Here is an 18,661-nt window from a genome sequence, read left to right on the forward strand (position 1 = left end):
GAAAAATTGGTAGAAACCACAGTTTGTTTTCATGCCAAAAGTTCAAAGATAACATCCTTTTTTTTTTAAGTTCTGAAAATGATAATAGATAAATAAATAATAGATTCACCATTTTTGATGCGGCGGCGAGCTATAATGCACATACGTGTTCTTTTTATGTTTATTAGAGGTTGAATTCATATTCAAATTCAAAATCTGCAAAACCTCCCATACTACTTCTGAATGGGATGTCTACTTCATAAATTGCATGAAAATTATGGAAATATATGGCTCAGAGCACTCAAACCACATTTGGAAATGGCGGCACCCTTATATGGTCAGTAATAGAGTCTGGTTGTCACCTAGTGAAAAAGTTTGGTACTGCATCCAAACAAAATCCTCCTGAAAGCTAATTCTTTGAGATATCAACCTAAAATTTGGAACACAATTTGTTCAGATGGGAGGGACACTTAAGGGTTAAACTACTATATTACATTAATGGGCTATACCAACAATATTACCTTTATTGTCAATCATAAATATGATTACTTGTGTTAAATGTAGAATTCTAAAACTCCACTTGATTTCTAACGGAAAATATTTGAGCAAAATTGCGCTCATGTTCTGCGCTACGTCTGTTTAACGCGGATGCGCGCACCGGTGCTTGTTCGTTGAAGTCTGTGAAGTTTAACAAGACTATTATTGGAAATACTCGTGGGACTTTCTAACATTTACATATAAGGATATAACCATAAAATGTAAGGAAAACGTGTCGAAGGCATTAAACAGCACACGAATCTGTCAAAGCACGACAGGGCAAGATGCAGTAATGCTTATGCTTTTGTTTGAAGCGCTTATAAATATAAAGCATTCTCATGTTTCGGACAACTTGGATCATGTACCATTCCAGCAGCAGCTCACTCTGTGTCCTCTGCTGTTTTAAATATATATATGTGTGTGTGTGTGTGTGTGTGTGTGTGTGTGTATATATACAGTATACACACACACACACACACACACTGAATATAATATATATTAATATAATAATATACACACACACATATATTATGTAAACAACAACTTTTATGTTAGATGCGATTAATAGATTTGACAGTGCTAGTGTATATATATGTGTCTTCAGGTTGGACCATGTGTATGAAACGTATTACACAAACCTCAACTGTCCTTTCACTGCCCAAAAGCTACATTTAGGTCCATATGTGTAACCACACAGAGTCACTGAGAGTGAAAGAGCAAATTTGGGTCAAATTATGACTGAATGGAGGTTGGGGGTTTCTATACGTTCCAGACGTTCATGGCACATTGCCCTCTGTGAAAGAGGCATTCGGTCTAGAAAGCTTTTTTTGCGAGTCAGTGACCCGGATTCATCGATTCATTACAGTAACTGTGACCCTGCAGATTGTTTCAGTGATTCAGAGAAAGCAAATGATGTTAAGGTACCAGTGATCCATAGCGGCAGGAGTTTTTGTAGACGTCCCCGTGGCTACGTCGGCTGTAAATGTCATTGGTCAAGTGCAGGCAGTAACTCATTGTCAAAGCAGAAGTTAACCTACATTTATTTGGAAAACCATCAGTAGCAGCGCTTTGGGGAATGTTGTTTCAATGTTGATGCTTTAAATGGATGAGCACAGAATAAATAAATCCGTATTTCTCTATAGGACAGTGAATTAACAGACCTGAGAGAAACAATCGAGAACCTTAAAACCAAGAACATGGAGGCACAGGCCGTCATCCAAGTCGCCCTCAATAACCCTGATGTTGCCCCCAAAGGTGAGGACAGGATAAATACACCTCGATTTGTGTTTTATCTCAATATATGATTATTATGTTACCAAACAAACATTCTTAATCCCTTCTCTCAGAGTTTCGAATCAGGAGGCAGAACTCATCCGAGAGCATCTCTAGTCTGAACAGCATTACCAGCCACTCCAGTGTGGGCAGCCTGAAAGACGATGCCAAGAAGAAGAAGAAAAAGAGCTGGGTAAGCGGAAAAAGAGGAGCTGTTCTTTCTCCGACGGAATTATTGTGGATATTATTATCTGCGAGCGCGTAACCATAGTTTTCATGTATTCTTCTCTTGCAAATCTCTAAGGTCTGTGAAGTAAGTTTATAAGTCTCTCTGAGGGAATGCTCCTTCTCGTTACGTCTTGTCTCTAACCGTTCTGCAAAGCACCGTGTCCACTGTTTTCCATTGGTACAGCCACTGCAGCTTATACTTTCATATGTTACAACAGTAAAGGGGTGAATTCACTAAGCAAATAGCACATTGTATTGAAGTGCAAAAACCTTATTTTTTTGCACCTGGTAAACAGTATTGTGTCCAAAATGACATACTATACACGTGTACTCTTCACTATGTACTCAACCATCTAGTCACCAATGTTGGATGACAAAGTAACCATTTAAAATTCATACACTAGACTCTTACAGACAGTTTAGTGCATGAAGTGTCCAACATTCCACACTTTTTTTGGTTAAATAAGTGCATCATCGGGTGGAAAGTGCAATTTTTCTTTTTGGAATTTCCAGTGTGATAGAATAGTGGACAAGTAAGCAAATTTGGGTGCAGGTTCTAAAAACTGACACGATGCGAACCAACAATTTGCGTCAAGACCTGAATTGCATTAATTTGCTTTAGTCCGTTAGGCATGAAAACAGCTAATAATGTGGTGCAAATGAACTGCGCTATCTGTGGTCACAGTTCATTCTTAGTGAATTCCCTCTAGAATGCCTAATTTACTAATCCTGTAAACATGTGGAAATACTGTGAACGTTTAATGTGGCTATTGCTGAAGAAGAAAAGAAAAGAAAAAAAGTTAATGAATACTGCTGCACATGAATGAAGCTAATGCTAAACACTCGCTCTAACTACAGCATGTTGAGAAAGAACACTTTGCATGTTGAAACTATCTTACAGCTGTTCAGTATTTTATCTGATTCAAGGCTGTAAACTCATTTATGGAAATGTATGTATCATGTACAGTATAACTATGCTCACCTGCCTGAGTGTTTCAAGTACCCTTGTTGAAAAATATCCTTTTCTCTTGTTTTGCTGAAGTACCATGACATGTAGTTCTTGAACTACATAAAGTAGGGAGGTTCGCAGAATGTATAATAATTTTCATACTGTAATTCTTATTTTACTCTAAAAAACGAATAACATATTCTCTTTCTTGCTTAAAAGAACACAATGGTACTTTTGTCTAGTTTATAGTCTTTTTTTCAGAACAGTTTCAATCTGTACACTACCGCTCAAAAGTTTATGGTCAGTATTATTATTTTTTTAAAGAAATTAATACTTTTATCCAGCAAGGATGCAATTAATTGATCAAGAATAACAATAAAGGCATTTATAATGTTACAAAAAGTTTCTATTTCAAAAACTGCTGTTCTTTTGAACATTCTATTCATCAAGAATATAAAAATTCACATTTCCACAAAAATATGAAGCAGGCAGCACAACCCTTTCAACATTGATAATAATAACAATAAATGTTTTTTTGAGCATCACATCATCATATTAAAATTATTTCTGAAGGATCATGTGACCAAAAGGCTGGAGAAATTCTGCTGAAAATTTAGCTTTGATCACAGAAATAAATTACATTTTAGTATATATTACAATAGAAAACGGTTATTTTAAATTTCAATAATATTTCACATTATTACAGTTTTTTACTGATTTTTACTGTTTTTACTGCAGCCTTGGAGCGCAGAGAAGATTTGTTTATCTTTCGAACAATAGTGTAAATTAATGAACTTCATTAAATTAATAAACCAAATTTTTCAGAATAAACAAACACTTGTATAATGTACTTGAAGTTCTCTGTCTTTCTCTGGATTTCTCTGTAGTTGCGAAGCTCTTTTGGCAAGGCGTTCAGCATAAAGAAGGGTGCCAAAGGTGGCTCGATGTACTCTGATATTGAAGAGATCACCACTCCAGATTCTTCTGCCCCCAATTCACCAAAACTGGCCCATGAAGATGGAGAGAATCCGCCCCCTTCCCTCCAATCCAGCCAATCAGCCATCTCCTCTGTGTGAGTAAAGTTTGAATAGTTTTTAATAAAAACTTTAATAGTACAGGGGGGGCAAGAGAGGGCGATTTCACTTTTGGGTTTCATTTTATTTTGATGGTCCATTTAACACATTCTGTTGACTATAAGTAACGTTGTAACCAGGGGCGGCTGGCCAATAGAGGGCGCTAGGGCGCCGCCCCCCCATGAGCCAGACCACAGTTTATGAGCCACACTCATTAAATAAATAAGTAAATATATACATAAATCATACATACAAATTGTCAGTATTTGTGTGTTTGAGATATTAAATACACCCAGTATATGTGAAAAATATAATAGAAATTCAAAATATCTGCTTTTTCAACACGTCTCCTCCACCTGCGTGCACGTCGATCAGCTCTGGGGCGCTGGAGAGAGGCGCCCCAGAGAGGCGGGTCTGTGGATCAGTTTAGCCAATTGCTGATTTAAGTTTGACATGTTTGACATAAACTGTAGCCAATCAGCGAGCTCAAATCTAGTCAGCTATGGGCGCTTCTGTTTAGCGCCCAAAGCTGCGCGAGCCCGAGCCGAGGCACGCCCATCTCTATCAGACAGCTGTCTATCGGGCTAGCTAGCTGGATGCGTCATGCTAATGCCTTGTTTTGCTTTCCGTGATTACTTTTTAAAACAACAGCGATAGATCCAGCATGGACAGTTACCGGAGCGAGGGACCTGTCTGAGAAAGTAACTACTGTTTTAATTAAATTTCAAATGCAAATGGAAAGTTTGTGCAATTTGTTTTGTTTTTTTTTTTTGTGTAAGAATGCCTCAGCCTTGTAATATGGCATTAAATAATTACTGACTTTTTGACAGAGCACTGGTATCGTGCAGTTTGTGTTAATACTAATAATTATTTGTAATATTATTATTATTCGCTTTACAAAGATAAAGGCAGTGGTTCTCAAACTGGGTTTGTGGTGGTTCTCAAACCGTGAGGTGACAGAAGGTGGTGCGGGAACAAAATGCTGAATTTTGCCGTTCCTTTAATACTACCTCATCTTAAAATACGATTTAAACTGAGCATGCATTTCTCTCAGGTTAAATGCTGTAAATACATGACATCCGATCAAATTACCTCATCTTTTGCGGTCAAAACTGTCTGCATTTAAGCAGCGTGTAGTGGGCTGCTATATGACAGGTCTCGTGCAGATTGCTGCCTCGGCAAATCGCGCTATATTGCCATTCTCGACCATGTGCGTTAGCGATTGCAAATGTCACATTGATTTTATACAACAGTTCAACAAACGAAATATTAATATTAAGTGATGTTCATTTTCAACACAGTTGTCATTATTTTTACAATAAAATAATAGCTCCAAAGCCACAGCAGAACTGCAGCACACAGCAGTGTTTGAGAACGAATCTGCGACTTTGAACGAATCATTAGAGTCAATGATTCAATGATTAATTCATAAATACTACCACTTGCTTCATTTCTGAATGACTCGATGACTCACCACCTACTGGCGGTTTTAATTTAATATTTAAAAGCATCACTTCGTTTTTACCATCATTGCATATTTATCTATTTAACTTTTTTTTAAAGCATTATTTATTTTATAAAGGTATGTGTAAAGGTAAAAATGCACTTGAAAAAATCGATTTAAGGGGGCAAATATTGTCCCTTGGTGTGACGAGTGTGGGTACGCAGAAGGACATTAAGCCTCTTGGGGTACAACTCTAAAAAGTTTGAGAACCACTGGGAGTGGGTTAAGGAATAGAACAAAATAAATATCAAACACAATACACATACCAAGGGCAGAAAGTAGGCCTAATAGCCTACTCCCATGGTTTGAATATGACACAGCCCCACCTAAGATATTTTTCACCAGCCGCCACTGGTTGTAACTACATGTCTACTAACTCTCAATAGAGTATAAGTAGATTGGTAGGGTTAGGGTTATAATAAGTTGACATGTACTTGCTTATAGTCAGTAGAAAGTCTGTTGGGGGACCAACACAATAAAGAGTTAGCAGATATTAAGCAGACATTCTACAATACTCTAATGAGAGTTAGTTGACATTTAGTTGCAAAGTTACTTATAGTCAACAGAATGTTCAAAAGGGACCATCAAAATAAAGTGTTACCCACTTTGAAACGCAGCAGTAATATTACAACCTTTAAACTGCGTTTAAGTGTAATCACATTTAAAACCATATTGACGTTGTAACAGGATCCATGAAAGTAACGAGGAAAACGAGAGCGATGAGAAGGCGGTATCGGATCTGCGGTCTGAGCTGTGGGAGAAAGAGATGAAACTGACGGACATCCGGCTAGAGGCGCTGAGCTCGGCCCACCAGCTGGAGCAGCTTCGAGAGTCCATGAACAACATGCAGGTTAGGAACTTTTTGCTACTGTCACTTTTACCTTTGTTCAGGAAATTTTCACGGTTAAGAACAAGTCATTTCAATAGAAATCCACACAGTCTGCAATTTTGCATGAGGGTGGAAGATTTCCCAATACAATTCATGCAAATTTGCCAAGTTGACCAGCAGAAAGCTGCTTGGTTTGAGAGTGGCTTCTGTGTGAGCTTCATACATTGCAACACTATTGACAATAGACCATTTTTGCCTAAAAACCTTTGCCAAAATTTGACAAATATTTGAAACTTTGCAATAGAACCATGCATAAATTCACTGCAGTTAATGGACCCTATCATACACCTGGCACAATGCAGCGCCAGGCACGACGCAAGTGTTTTTTGCTAGTTTCAGCCTGACGCAGTTATCATTTTCTAGTCCTGCGCCACGTTGATTGAATTAGCAAATGCATTTGCGCCCATCTGTTCGCCCATGAGCTGCTGGTCTGAAAACGAGGTGTGTTCAGGCGCATTGTTGGCGCGTTGCTAATTTGAGGCAACTGAAATAGACTGTGCCATTGACCAACAAAAACCTGGTCAATGGCGCAATATTTATTTTATTATTTAAAGAATGCGCTAGTAATGTGCGCCAATAGGCGGGTCCACAACGTGCATACACTTTGTCCCGTAGATGGTCTGCTTGCGTGCTTTAACCTCGCACACGAGCAGATCCGTTTCCTCGCTAGAGAAGCGTTCAGTTTTTCCGCAAATTCCGCCATGTGAATAGCAAATCCGCCATGGCGCGAGCACAACTGGCTTTTAAAGGGAATGGAAGATGAGACTCTGATTGGTTTATTGCACGTTACGCCCAAAACACACCCATCACTCATTAAGAGAATAGGGACAACCCTTTTAGACCATGCACCGGGTGCGCCGACCATTTTTCCCATCGTTAAACTAGCAAACGTGGATTCAGACACGCACTAAGTACACTTGCACCGTACGCTTTAGACCATGCATTTAAATCGTTAATTAGGGCCCAATGAGTTTGCATGTCAAGCACTGCTAAAGGCTGGAATACACTACACGACTTTTAAAATCTGAACAGATTATACGATTATCTGTTTTGAAATCCTCTGACTGGAAGGAATCATAGTCTGAAGCTAAACAATCAGAGCCTGTGCCCATCTTACACTATGAAATCTGTCAACTCAGACTGCCAAAAATCTACAAACTGGCACAGATTTTTGGCAGCTATTATCGACTAGTCCAGACTGCAAATCAGGGCAAAAATCTGAACAACAGCAGTGTAGTGTGTTCTAGCCTTAAGAGAAAAAAAAAATCTAATTCAGTTTGTCATTGCAGATGATGGTGGAGAGTCTGAAGGCAGAGAACGACCAGCTGAAAACAGGAAGTGCTCCGTCGTCCCTTGTCCTCCCTTGCGGCCCACCTTCTACTTCCACTTCCCAGCCCTCTGGCCTCGCCAGCCTCCTGAACTCCAACCAAAGCAAACCACCCATGAGCCTCACCAAGTCCTTCAGCCTCAGCCTTAATGAGTGCTCCAACCCTGGTGAGTTCACTAGTTATGCCATCTGATATTTTGGGGCACTTAAAAGTGAAAGCTTGCATCTCAGACCTAACCTAGGCATATTGAGTCAAATCATACTTTCTATCTCGCAGACGTTGCTCCTATGGAGTTACTGAGCCTGTCATCTCAGAGGGACGAGTCCTTTACGCGTGTTGTGGTCCGTATTCCTGACCAGCAAGTGCCCAGAGAGGTGAATACATGAAAACATATTTTCAAATGCTTTATACATGAATATTAGATCATATTGCCTAAATATTCAATGTGATGTACAATCAGGAGGTGAGGCAGCAGGATTTCTACATCGGCTCAGTGAGAATTAATGGGAAAACTGAGTGGTCGACGTTAGACACAGACATTTCCACAGCTTTCAGGGTGAGAGCTCGTTCTGTAGCATATACATTTTTAAATATATGCAAAGATAATTTAGTATGCAAAAAAATAGTAATACTATTTTAGCATGCAAATAATAGCATGAAATTGCTGTTGATATTTAATGGCAAACATATTGTGCTGTTTATAATGTGTTCTTTGTCTTCATACATTAGGACTACATTTCCCTGGTGGATCCCAGTACAAGTATGGGACTGTCTGTCGACTCTATCCACAGTTACGCTATTAATCAGAGCAGAAGAGTGTTTGGAGCCGAGGCTCCTGAAAGTTCACCCTGTGACTGTTTAAAAAAGGGTCCTGGACTCGTCACTGTCACCCTCAAAGGTAAAAAACTCACAATTTCAAACTCTGAATCTCTCCATCAACTTTTTTAACACCTCATCATTTTGGCACAGAGTGGTGTTTCGAGCGTCAAGTTATTTTAGAGTCCTCACTGAAAGTGAAAAGCTGTGTTAATTGACAAAATCACAGGCTTCGGAACAGATCATATGTTTATGCTGGTTCAGTGCCATTAAAGCTAATCGTTTACTTCAGAAGTGGTGTTAACTCTTTCCTCGCCATTGACGGAAATTTCACTGTTATACGGTAGGGGATGCTATGAGACATCTTCTGGAAAAGGGATAGCATATGAGAGCATATGTAAAATAATGCGATCATCAACATTTAACAGCATATAAATTAAAACTGCCTAATGTTACAGAATGAAATGTCGACTCAGGACAAGTTGTAGGACTGTGAAGTTTTGGGGTGTTGATGAACTCGATCTACTCCATCTATGTTTTGATCAATGTTCTGTATCCCATCCTGACGTAGTCTTAAAAAAAATTAGCTTTTTTTATGAAAAAAAAAAAAATGCATTAAGCTAGAATAAAAGTTTTTTAAGTTAAGTTTTTAACTTCAGTTTTTTTTATTTATTTCTTTTGATATATTGCATGTTCAGATATTCATGCAACAAAATATTCTGGGGACCATGAACATTTTGTTAGAATGATCAAAAATTCTGGTGGTGGCTGGCAACTTTTTTTCAAAAACGCTGGTTGGGAAAGAGTTAATTATAATATTAATTAATTTAACTGTTCAGCAAATGTCTTCTATTGATGATCATTTACCTGCAAACCAAATGCTAGCATTGCCATTTTGTGAGCTATGTGGAGCAAGATTGTGGACCAATAAGAATTCACTGTGGGCGGAGCTACCTCGTTTCTAAAATAGAAACCAATAAACAAGAAAAATATCTTGACATTGACACTGTTGACAGTCATGGCTGGTTACTCTGTTTCTGTCTACTAGATGTTTCTCGTTCCTGTTTTAATTGTTTGTGTCTTTAGTTCTTTAGATCTCTATGGCACTTCTAACTGACCTCTGATTCACCTAATCTTGCTGTTTGTTCCAGGTGTTAAGGATAAATGTGTGGATAGTCTGGTTTTCGAGACGCTCATCCCCAAGCCAATGATGCAACACTACATAAGTTTGCTTCTGAAGCACCGGCGACTGGTCCTGTCCGGCCCCAGTGGCACAGGGAAGACCTATCTCACCACCCGTCTGACTGAGTACCTGCTGGAGAAGAGCGGCCGTGACCCCGGCCCGGGCCTTATCACCACCTTCAACATGCACCAACAGACCTGCAAGGTGAAGCCTGGAAATCACACTTTCAGACAAACTGAGCTCCTTCCACACTGATTTGTGTCGCAAGCAGTTGTAAAGCCTCACTTTGGTCTTCTCTCCCTCAGGACCTCCAGTTGTACCTGTCTAATCTAGCCAATCAGATTGACCGTGATTGTGGCACTGAGGACATTCCATTGGTCATTATCTTGGATGATATCAGTGATGGGTCCTCGATCACCGATCTGGTCAATAGTGCGCTGACCTGCAAATATCACAAATGGTGAGTTTCAAAATCATGAACAAAAATCATGGTTTCAAGGTAAATAAAGTATATATTAAATATAATTTTGAGAAGAAATATGACCTGGACTTCTTCCTGACAGTCTTTGTGAGATTCACTCTTTTACAAGACAATTTTGTAATCTGAATTTGAATTTTTCTTGGATATTTATTTCAGCCCGTATGTCATTGGAACCACCAATCAATCTGTTAAGATGTCGTCAAATCATGGCCTGCATCTCAGTTTTAGGTAAGTTCCTAATTTCTTTAGCACCGTTTTATTCCAGTTTGTAGATTGTAGTGAGGTAAAGTAAAACCTAATACAATTTGACGTGATCTTACAATAACATCCTCATAAAGAAATTTGAAATACCAAATCAGTATTCCAAATGTACTTCATTTGTGATTTTTTCCATTCGTCTGAAGAATGATCACCTTCTCTAACAACGTGGAGCCTGCAAATGGGTTTCTGGTGCGGTACTTACACAGGAAGTTGGTCGAGACGGAGGATGACAGCACGGTTCACAGTGCTGAGGTGCTGAGGGTTCTGGACTGGGTGCCTAAACTCTGGTACCATCTCCATACCTTCCTGGAGAAACACAGCACCTCAGACTTCCTCATAGGTACAGATTTAAACTTTCTGCATATCTGATCACAAATTGAATGAAAACATTATTTAACCATTTATATTTTGTGGTGGAGATATAATATTAGCAAATTAATCTGTACCACACACTACCTTTTAAAGGTCATGGTTTAGTTTTAGCACAGCATTAGTTTTAGCACAGATCAAAGCCAAGTTTCCAAAAAAGATCTTTGCTATGGCTCTTGTCTCTGCAGGTCCCTGCTTCTTCCTGTCTTGTCCAGTAACTTTAGCAGAGTTTCGCTCCTGGTTTATTGACCTCTGGAACCAGTCCATTATTCCTTATCTTCAGGAGGGAGCTAAGGATGGTGTGAAGGTAAGCTATTGTCCACATAGGCCAGCGTTTCCCAGCCCTCTACCAGGAGGTTCCCCAACAATACACATTTTGGATGTCTCTCTTATCTGACCAATCCATTTCAGGTCGTTGATTCAGGTGTGTTTGATTAGAAAGAGTTTGCAAATGTGTAATGTTGGTGTACCTCCAGGAAAAGGATTAGACAAAACTGACATAGGAAACTAACTACTAAGCAAGGGTGTCCAATCCTGCTCCTGGAGGGCGACTATCCAGCAGAGTTTAGCTCCAACCCTATTAAAACACCTGAGCCAGTTAATCAAGGTCTTGAAGATCTTTCGAAACTTCCAGGCGGGTGTTTAGGAGATAAACTCTGCTGTAAGGTGGCCCTCCTCATAAGTGACTATAGTAAAACACACTTCATAGGGAGCAACTCTCTTAAAGGTGCAGGAAGCAATTTCTGAGAAACGCTGTTGATATTTGAAATCACTGAAACAAACATGCCCCTACCCAAAAGTATCACACGACTATCTTAAAGGTTGTATCAGCGATTTCAGGCCCAAAAAAGGCCCAAACATAAATGACCACATTCATCTAATCTTTGGGTGGGTGTTGTGAGGTTTTGCGCTCGTGCACGGCTGCACGCGAAGTTGGAGAACACAAAACCTCACAACACCCACCCCCTGTCGGTGATTGGTTGGAACACTATTTATTTTGGTTTTGAGTGGTTGGTGAAACCAATTGTTTTTGTGTGCAGATCTCAGAGCCTAGGCTGCCTACAGAGACGCGTTTTTTTGACGTCCTGCTTATGGGGCAGGCCAACGCATTCTCATCCTAGGGCGTCATATACTGACGCTTTTAACATTTCGTCTACATCCAACGCACATGGCACCCTTTAGCGTCAATATGAGACGCAGATAGCTTGGTTCGGTTATGGGTAGGTTTAGGTCTGGGGTAGAGTTAGGGTTAGACCGCTAGGAGGCGCCTTCTGGCCCATATCTATCTGCGTCTCATATTGACGATAAAGGGTGCCATCTGCGTTGGATGTAGACGAAATGTCAAAAGCGTCAATATATGACGCCTTGGGATGAGAACGGGCTGGGCAGGCAGCTAGCGGATCGTTAGGAAAGATTAGATGAATGTGATCATTTATGTTTGGGCATTTTTTGGGCCTGAATTCGCTGATACAACCTTTAATAGCCCCGCCCCCAAATTCACAAACACAGGTACCGCCCCCCTAACGTGTGTATACGCTCCTTTCTGCTGATCGGCTACAAGTGTGTTTTGGTGCTCGTTCCGATCCACTTTCAACAGCATTTCTCAGAAATCTCTTACAGCAGCTTACATGGTCACTTATGTGCACCATACAAATAGTGCAATAGACTCATCTAACACCCCCAGTTGCTTTTAACACAGTATGTTTCTAAGCTATCCACTGTATGCTTTTAACCTTGTTTTTTCCTAGATTCTGTCCAGCTTCATCTTGGTGTTCTCTTGGTGTTTTCTGGTTATCCTCTGGCTTTCTTTACTGATCTTGTAGTAAAGCATTATGTAACCCTTGCTGAAAAAAAAAAAAAAATACTGCTTAATAGGGCTGTGCGATTAATCATAATTGATTTGGGATTTCGATTTTGGCTTCCAACGATTATGAAAATAAGATAATCGATGTGAAACGATTATTGTGCCTCTGCTGCATTCCGTCCCGCGCACCTTCCTTTCCTTCACAGCGGTGCAATTTCGTTTCTCCCTAAAACCCCAGAGTGTTGTAAAATGCAGTCTATTGTTGCTAAACTGCGGGACGTGCTCGATATTAAACAGTGTTATTAAAAGCGTATTAAGCCGCAAAAGAGATACTATTCCCTAGGCGGCCTCTTGTGTGTGCGCTGAGACAGGGCTGAACAAGCATAAGCAAAGTATACAGTGGACAGTTATGTCTTAAGTGAATGTAAACAGTTGAGAAAGAAAACGTGTGTGTAACAGTATATTGGGTCCGTGCGTTAGCTCTTAAAGGGACAGCAGCCTAATAAATCTGCTGCAGTCATTAATGTTAATCAAACAACAAAAGACAAAGATAAAATCACGCACTGCTCTTAAATTAGTAGTTTTAATAAAGATTAGTCTATATTTAATGTATACAGCAGTGTTATTTTACATTTGATTACTTTATTCAATTTCTGTTGTAGGCTATTACTAATCTGAATAGCACTGTTAGTACATCTTCCTGAAGAAAAACCTAAAGCACTATTTATTTAATTTATATTTTTGTTCTGTTGTATTTTTTGGCGTATCACCCACCTATAATCGTGTTAAATAATCAAGGTTTCAATATTGAGCAAAATAAGAGTGATTATGATGTTTGCCATAATCGAGCATCCCTACTGCTTAAGCTAGTTTGTTGGTCGTAGCTGTTGTGCTAGCCTGGTCAGGCTGCTGTGGCTTTCTGTTTTTACAGGGGTTCTGGGAGACCAGTAAACCACTTTAGGCTGGTTTAAGACTTTATTTATCCATCTTAAAATTGGGCCAAAATGAGGCAGCCCACTATTAGGAACAGACCTTATCTGCTGCTAAAACAGTTGTTTTTTCCGTGAATCAAATTACACTTTTAATGTTAATTTCAAGTCAAGTGCAGTGGAGTCTTGGAGCTCAATCTCTGCATTCATATATATTTTAGGTCCATGGTCAGAAAGCAGCGTGGGAGGATCCAGTGGAGTGGGTGAGGGATACGCTGCCCTGGCCTTCAGCTCAACAGGACCAGGCCAAACTCTTTCACCTCCCTCCGCCAACCACCGGCCCCAACGCTGCTTCAACACTCCAGCAGACCAGTGACGACAGGTCCAAAAAGGACACGTCCCTTCCCACCATGGAGTCCGATCCACTGGTGAGTCTTCAGTACAACTATACCGGAGCCTGTGTAAACAGTTCTGCGTGTGTTCTGACAAGCTGTCCTTGTTCTGTCCCTCATTCAGATGGCGATGCTGCTGAAACTCCAGGAGTCTGCCAACTATATTGAATCGCCAGAACGGGACATTTCAGGCAACCCCACATTCTAGGTTGAGCTTAAAGACTTGAGAGCTCGCTAATGGCTAGTGCTGTTTCAAAACACTGTTCTGTTCAGCTGATTTGCACCTCCTGTTTCCTTCAAAAGGTTTGAGAGTGTCAGGACGAGGAACTCTCAAGAACATCCAGGTCAAGGCAGACAAAATTCTCAGCCTGAAAGTAAAACAGAAAAACAGATCCTGCCAGATCTGAGCGAGATTCTTTTTTGCACTGTTGTCTTAACCGGTCCTTCCTTTGCTTACCTAACCTGCAAGTTGCATGGCAATACTTGCAACTGAGGATTGTGAAGATTGGATGATTGTGAAGATGAGATGTTCTTGTCTACCGTACTGGGAACAAAATGTGCTTCATGTTTTTTTATTTTACTTTTGTTTTAGGTAATATCTGTCCATTTGGACCAAAAATCTATTTATTCTTATTTGCAAGAGTACCGACACTCCATCCTCAAGATCAAGTCGTCTGAACCCTGTACACTAAAGTGCGGTTACAACTCGCATGGATGCAAAATATAATGTACAAGATGGTGCTTAGAATTCAGCCTTAACTGATGTCCCTCCATATATCATGAAGTCAGTTTCATAGCAATCGGAAAATAACTCTATATTACCTCAGTTTGCATAGTGATGCAGTTTCAAGGTGCAGTACATACCCATAACCCCGTTGCTTTTATTCCTATCAAAGCAGACATGAAGGAGACAGGTGTAGACTGTAGATCTCGGAGATGATGCACTTTGATTTGTAGCTTTCAAGCAAGAGCACTGACTGTTTAAAACTCGAGGGTCGTTCACTCTGACGGTGATTTGCAGCGACAAAACAACCAGAAGTTATGCGTTTCAATGAGGGTTGGAGGCGGCATGAGCGACAGAGACTGTTGGCGATGGACAAAGTGAGCAAACTATATGCAAATGTGACATTACCAATAGGAGAGTAGACAGTGAAGCTCATGCAATCTGCTGCTTGATATTGTTGGTTATTCATTGTCTACGAAAGTTGCTGAATTTTGACGGCACTCGGTTATGCAGCAAAAGCAGTGGGGCTCATGTGATCCACCGCCTGATACAGTTGGGGGTAACCTCAGGTGATTTAATCGCTAGCAGTAAAAACAGGTGCTTTTACCGGTGCATGGGAGCAGTATGCAACTTCTTACTTTCAGTAATCATGCATTTGACCTTAAGGCCTGGGTATACTTCAATTTCTACGTTAAGCTCAGTCTCACGCACATAGTGTCGGCCCAGATCCAGATGTGCTGTCTTGGAGTTGAGCATGCAAGCCTTTCAAATTATGCTCTTTTGAGTGTGTAATGATGATGTGTTAATAGATCTTGCTTTTCAAGTGCTCAGATCACTTGTGCATGCGCTGTTATTGGCAGACACAAAAATCGGGGGGGAACACGGACGTTGTGCATGGACTATGGTGATTGTGACCCGAGCTGGAGCACAACGTAGACAAGGGAAGTATACTTTTGGCTTTAGTTCCAATAGCCAAGGTGCTCATGGATCATCAAGCTAATCAAAGGCTTTGTTCTCACTGACATCACATGCCTGATTCGCTTGCTGATGTCATTGCTGTAGCAACTAATGTAGGTCCTGTTTCCACCAGGTATTAACGTGGTGATCACTTGTGTTTGGATTTTGCTGAGAAACTTTTGGGCACGCTCTACATAACTTCCATACAGTGCATGAATACTATTTGAATGAATGAACCCGTGTTATGCGGCTTATAAGCAAATGCGGGAAAGGAAGAGAATATAAAGGATACGGATGGCAGCTTCAATCGTAATCAATTTGTTTTGGTACAATGCAGCGAAGTACAACGCATTCAGGACGAATAAGCGTTTACTTTACATTTGGCTACCTCCGTAATTGGTTTCAGTGATCCGATCGGTGCTGAACATTTGTGATAATATCACCAAAAATGCATTTAATACCAGGTGGAAACAAGTCTGTAGATGTACTGGATATTGACTGCCTAAACATACGAAACCAAATAAAATGGGTCTAGATAGCGTTTGAAAACAAATCAGGATTGTTTGCAGTGTGAACAAAGCCAAAATGGTTTAAACAACTTGTTTTGTCTGGAGGAGGTTCAGTAATTTGATATTTTTGGCTTTTGTTATGTCTTGAGGTTCAAAGCAAAATAACATCAGTGTTAGCTTACAGTTTTACACACGCTTGTGTCCTTTGTTCTTCTGTAACAATTTAGCCAGTTTTGGAAATGTTGTAATAATTGGGTTTTGTTTACGGTGGTTTCAAGTCATGGGACGGCCCCATGTCAGTGTCTTTTATAACCCCCTAATCATTCCAGTAATACTGTAATAATTACGAAATCTCAAAAAACACACAAAAAAATTATAATGGTGGATTGTAATTTATGAATGCGTTTGCTATTGGCTGATTACAAGTGCTGCAGAACTGTATGTGCATGAAAGCTTTAACTTTGAGGAAGATTATAGTTAAAAAAGGCACCTTATCATGAGATGCCAAAGGATGTGTTGGCAACCAGTCTACAAGAGCAACATGCTAATTATTATTACCTAATTGAAACGTGTACTAACCGGTCTTAGTACTAGCAGTGTAGCAATGTCAGATGAAACGCGTGCCGTTGTAATCGCAGAATGTAAATTGGATCAAAACATCAGTTTGCCAACACACCTTGTGCTCTTGATGATGCTTGCTGATTCTTGTGCTTGTGTTTACGTGTCCTGTTAATGTCAGACGTAGCTCTCCAAACGAATAACCACAGGAGTGTTTTGTAAAGGTCTTTTTTTGTACGTTTTTTTACTAAAGGATCTTAGTCTGACATTTGTAAATAGGATTTTCAAAAAATGACCAAAAAAATGCAAACAAAAACCGTCTATGCTAGAATAAACATCGGAAGGATTAAATATAACACCTATAAACTGAATGTGTCTGGTTAGATTTACATTACAGGGAAGATCGCAGTCATCTCTCAGCTATTGCCTTTCCTGTAGGGGAAAGTTAGTAACTAGATCATGTTGCCTATGTAAATTTTTCACTATAAAAGTGTCCTCTTTATTCTCTTCCGGGTCGTACAAGGTATAGAATAGCTTTTACGATTAGTTGGTCTCAACAACCCATAAAAAATGGTAAAAAAAAAAAAAAAAAAGAAGTGACAGTGGTGCTTCAAATCACACAAGTACCTCAAAATCTGTCTTAACAGCTCATTGTAGGATAAAAAAACTTCCCTTAATAGCTTATGGATAGTTTGGGGCTTTGGGGAAGATTCCCCGTTGTTTGTCTTGAAAATGTGCCTACTATAAGCCAACTCGTTGGACATTGCAATACCTAAACTATTATGTTTTGCAAGGGATTGTTTGCTGCGGGGAATAGGAATGCGAGCGAACGTACTATCCTTTTTTTGTGCTAGCTTATAAAATGACTTTGAGATTTGAGCTCGCAGGGAGTCTCGTTTCCAAATGTCCTGGAAATCGCACAAACCGAAGCCATTTCCCACTGTCTCTTCTCCTGTCACAGATACATGTGCATCAGTGTGCTTTATCATATCTTGCATAACAGATATAGTTTGGACAACCTAAAATAGAGTGTCTAACTATGTATTGATTAATTTATTTGTTATTTTTTGTGGTTTATGAATAACAACGCTGAATGTTCAAGCAGGCACAATAATAAACCTGTGGTTTGTTAACTCTTTTTTTCCCACTTGTTTTATATTAAACATGCTATTACAAGGTTTGATGTTGTTTAATCAAAACAGATTGATGATTTGTCACTATGCAGCGTTGGAATATAATTTTAGGCTGAGACTGAGTTCAGTTGTCAGTACCAATGACAGATAACAATGGTATGTGATAAGCTAATGTGCAGGTTTGATGGTGTTTTAATGTCGTTGATGTCTATCACCATAGTTTGTCTGTAAAAACACATTGGACCTACCTGTCCCTCTGGGATTTCAAACAAAACTGCATTTCTTTTTTTTTTCTTTTCTTCTTTTAAAGAAATGGATCTTGCTTTCTCTTTAATAAATATTTCTATTTTGTATAGAACATTGCAATTGTAAACATTGTAAATAGAAAACCCATCTGCGACCACAATCACAGTAAAATATGAAAAATCCGGCCCTTGGATGAGACACCTTTTGTTATTGTTGTCTTTTATTATTTTCATTTTTTTTGTGAACTGTCTGCTGGAAAGGGGTTATAAAGGCATATGTGCTGATCTGAGAGAATTGAATCCATCAAATATTCACTCACGTTTTCAATAAACTCGTGCCATCCCTACACTAAGATGTCTCTTTCACTGGTCTCGTACACTTATTTCAGTTTTTTGTATATATTTATATATATATATTTGACAATTATTACATTAATGAAATTGAACATCTGTTTGTATTTTTGAACACTACACAACTGGGTAATACTTTAGAATACTGTTCCTCCATTAATGAATAACTACACAGGAACAAATAACACAC

General features: G+C 39.5%; 1 protein-coding gene across 1 annotated transcript in view; it reads left to right on the plus strand.

Annotated features, from left to right (window-relative positions):
* The window catches only part of nav1a (neuron navigator 1a), a 143,067-nt gene extending 124,598 nt beyond the window's left edge, over window positions 1-18,469 (plus strand). Inside the window, 15 exon segments of the mRNA XM_081386368.1 lie at window positions 1,659-1,770; window positions 1,863-1,981; window positions 3,853-4,037; window positions 6,230-6,392; window positions 7,721-7,925; window positions 8,036-8,133; window positions 8,220-8,315; window positions 8,489-8,657; window positions 9,727-9,962; window positions 10,064-10,218; window positions 10,396-10,467; window positions 10,644-10,840; window positions 11,058-11,176; window positions 13,824-14,030; window positions 14,119-18,469. Of these exon segments, the coding sequence (XP_081242494.1) occupies window positions 1,659-1,770; window positions 1,863-1,981; window positions 3,853-4,037; window positions 6,230-6,392; window positions 7,721-7,925; window positions 8,036-8,133; window positions 8,220-8,315; window positions 8,489-8,657; window positions 9,727-9,962; window positions 10,064-10,218; window positions 10,396-10,467; window positions 10,644-10,840; window positions 11,058-11,176; window positions 13,824-14,030; window positions 14,119-14,202 (2,217 nt within the window). The 3' untranslated portion in view covers window positions 14,203-18,469.
* Window positions 18,470-18,661: the final 192 nt, after the last annotated feature.

Source organism: Scardinius erythrophthalmus, assembly GCF_964197995.2.
Source record: "Scardinius erythrophthalmus genome assembly, chromosome: 15".
NCBI lineage: Eukaryota > Metazoa > Chordata > Actinopteri > Cypriniformes > Leuciscidae > Scardinius > Scardinius erythrophthalmus.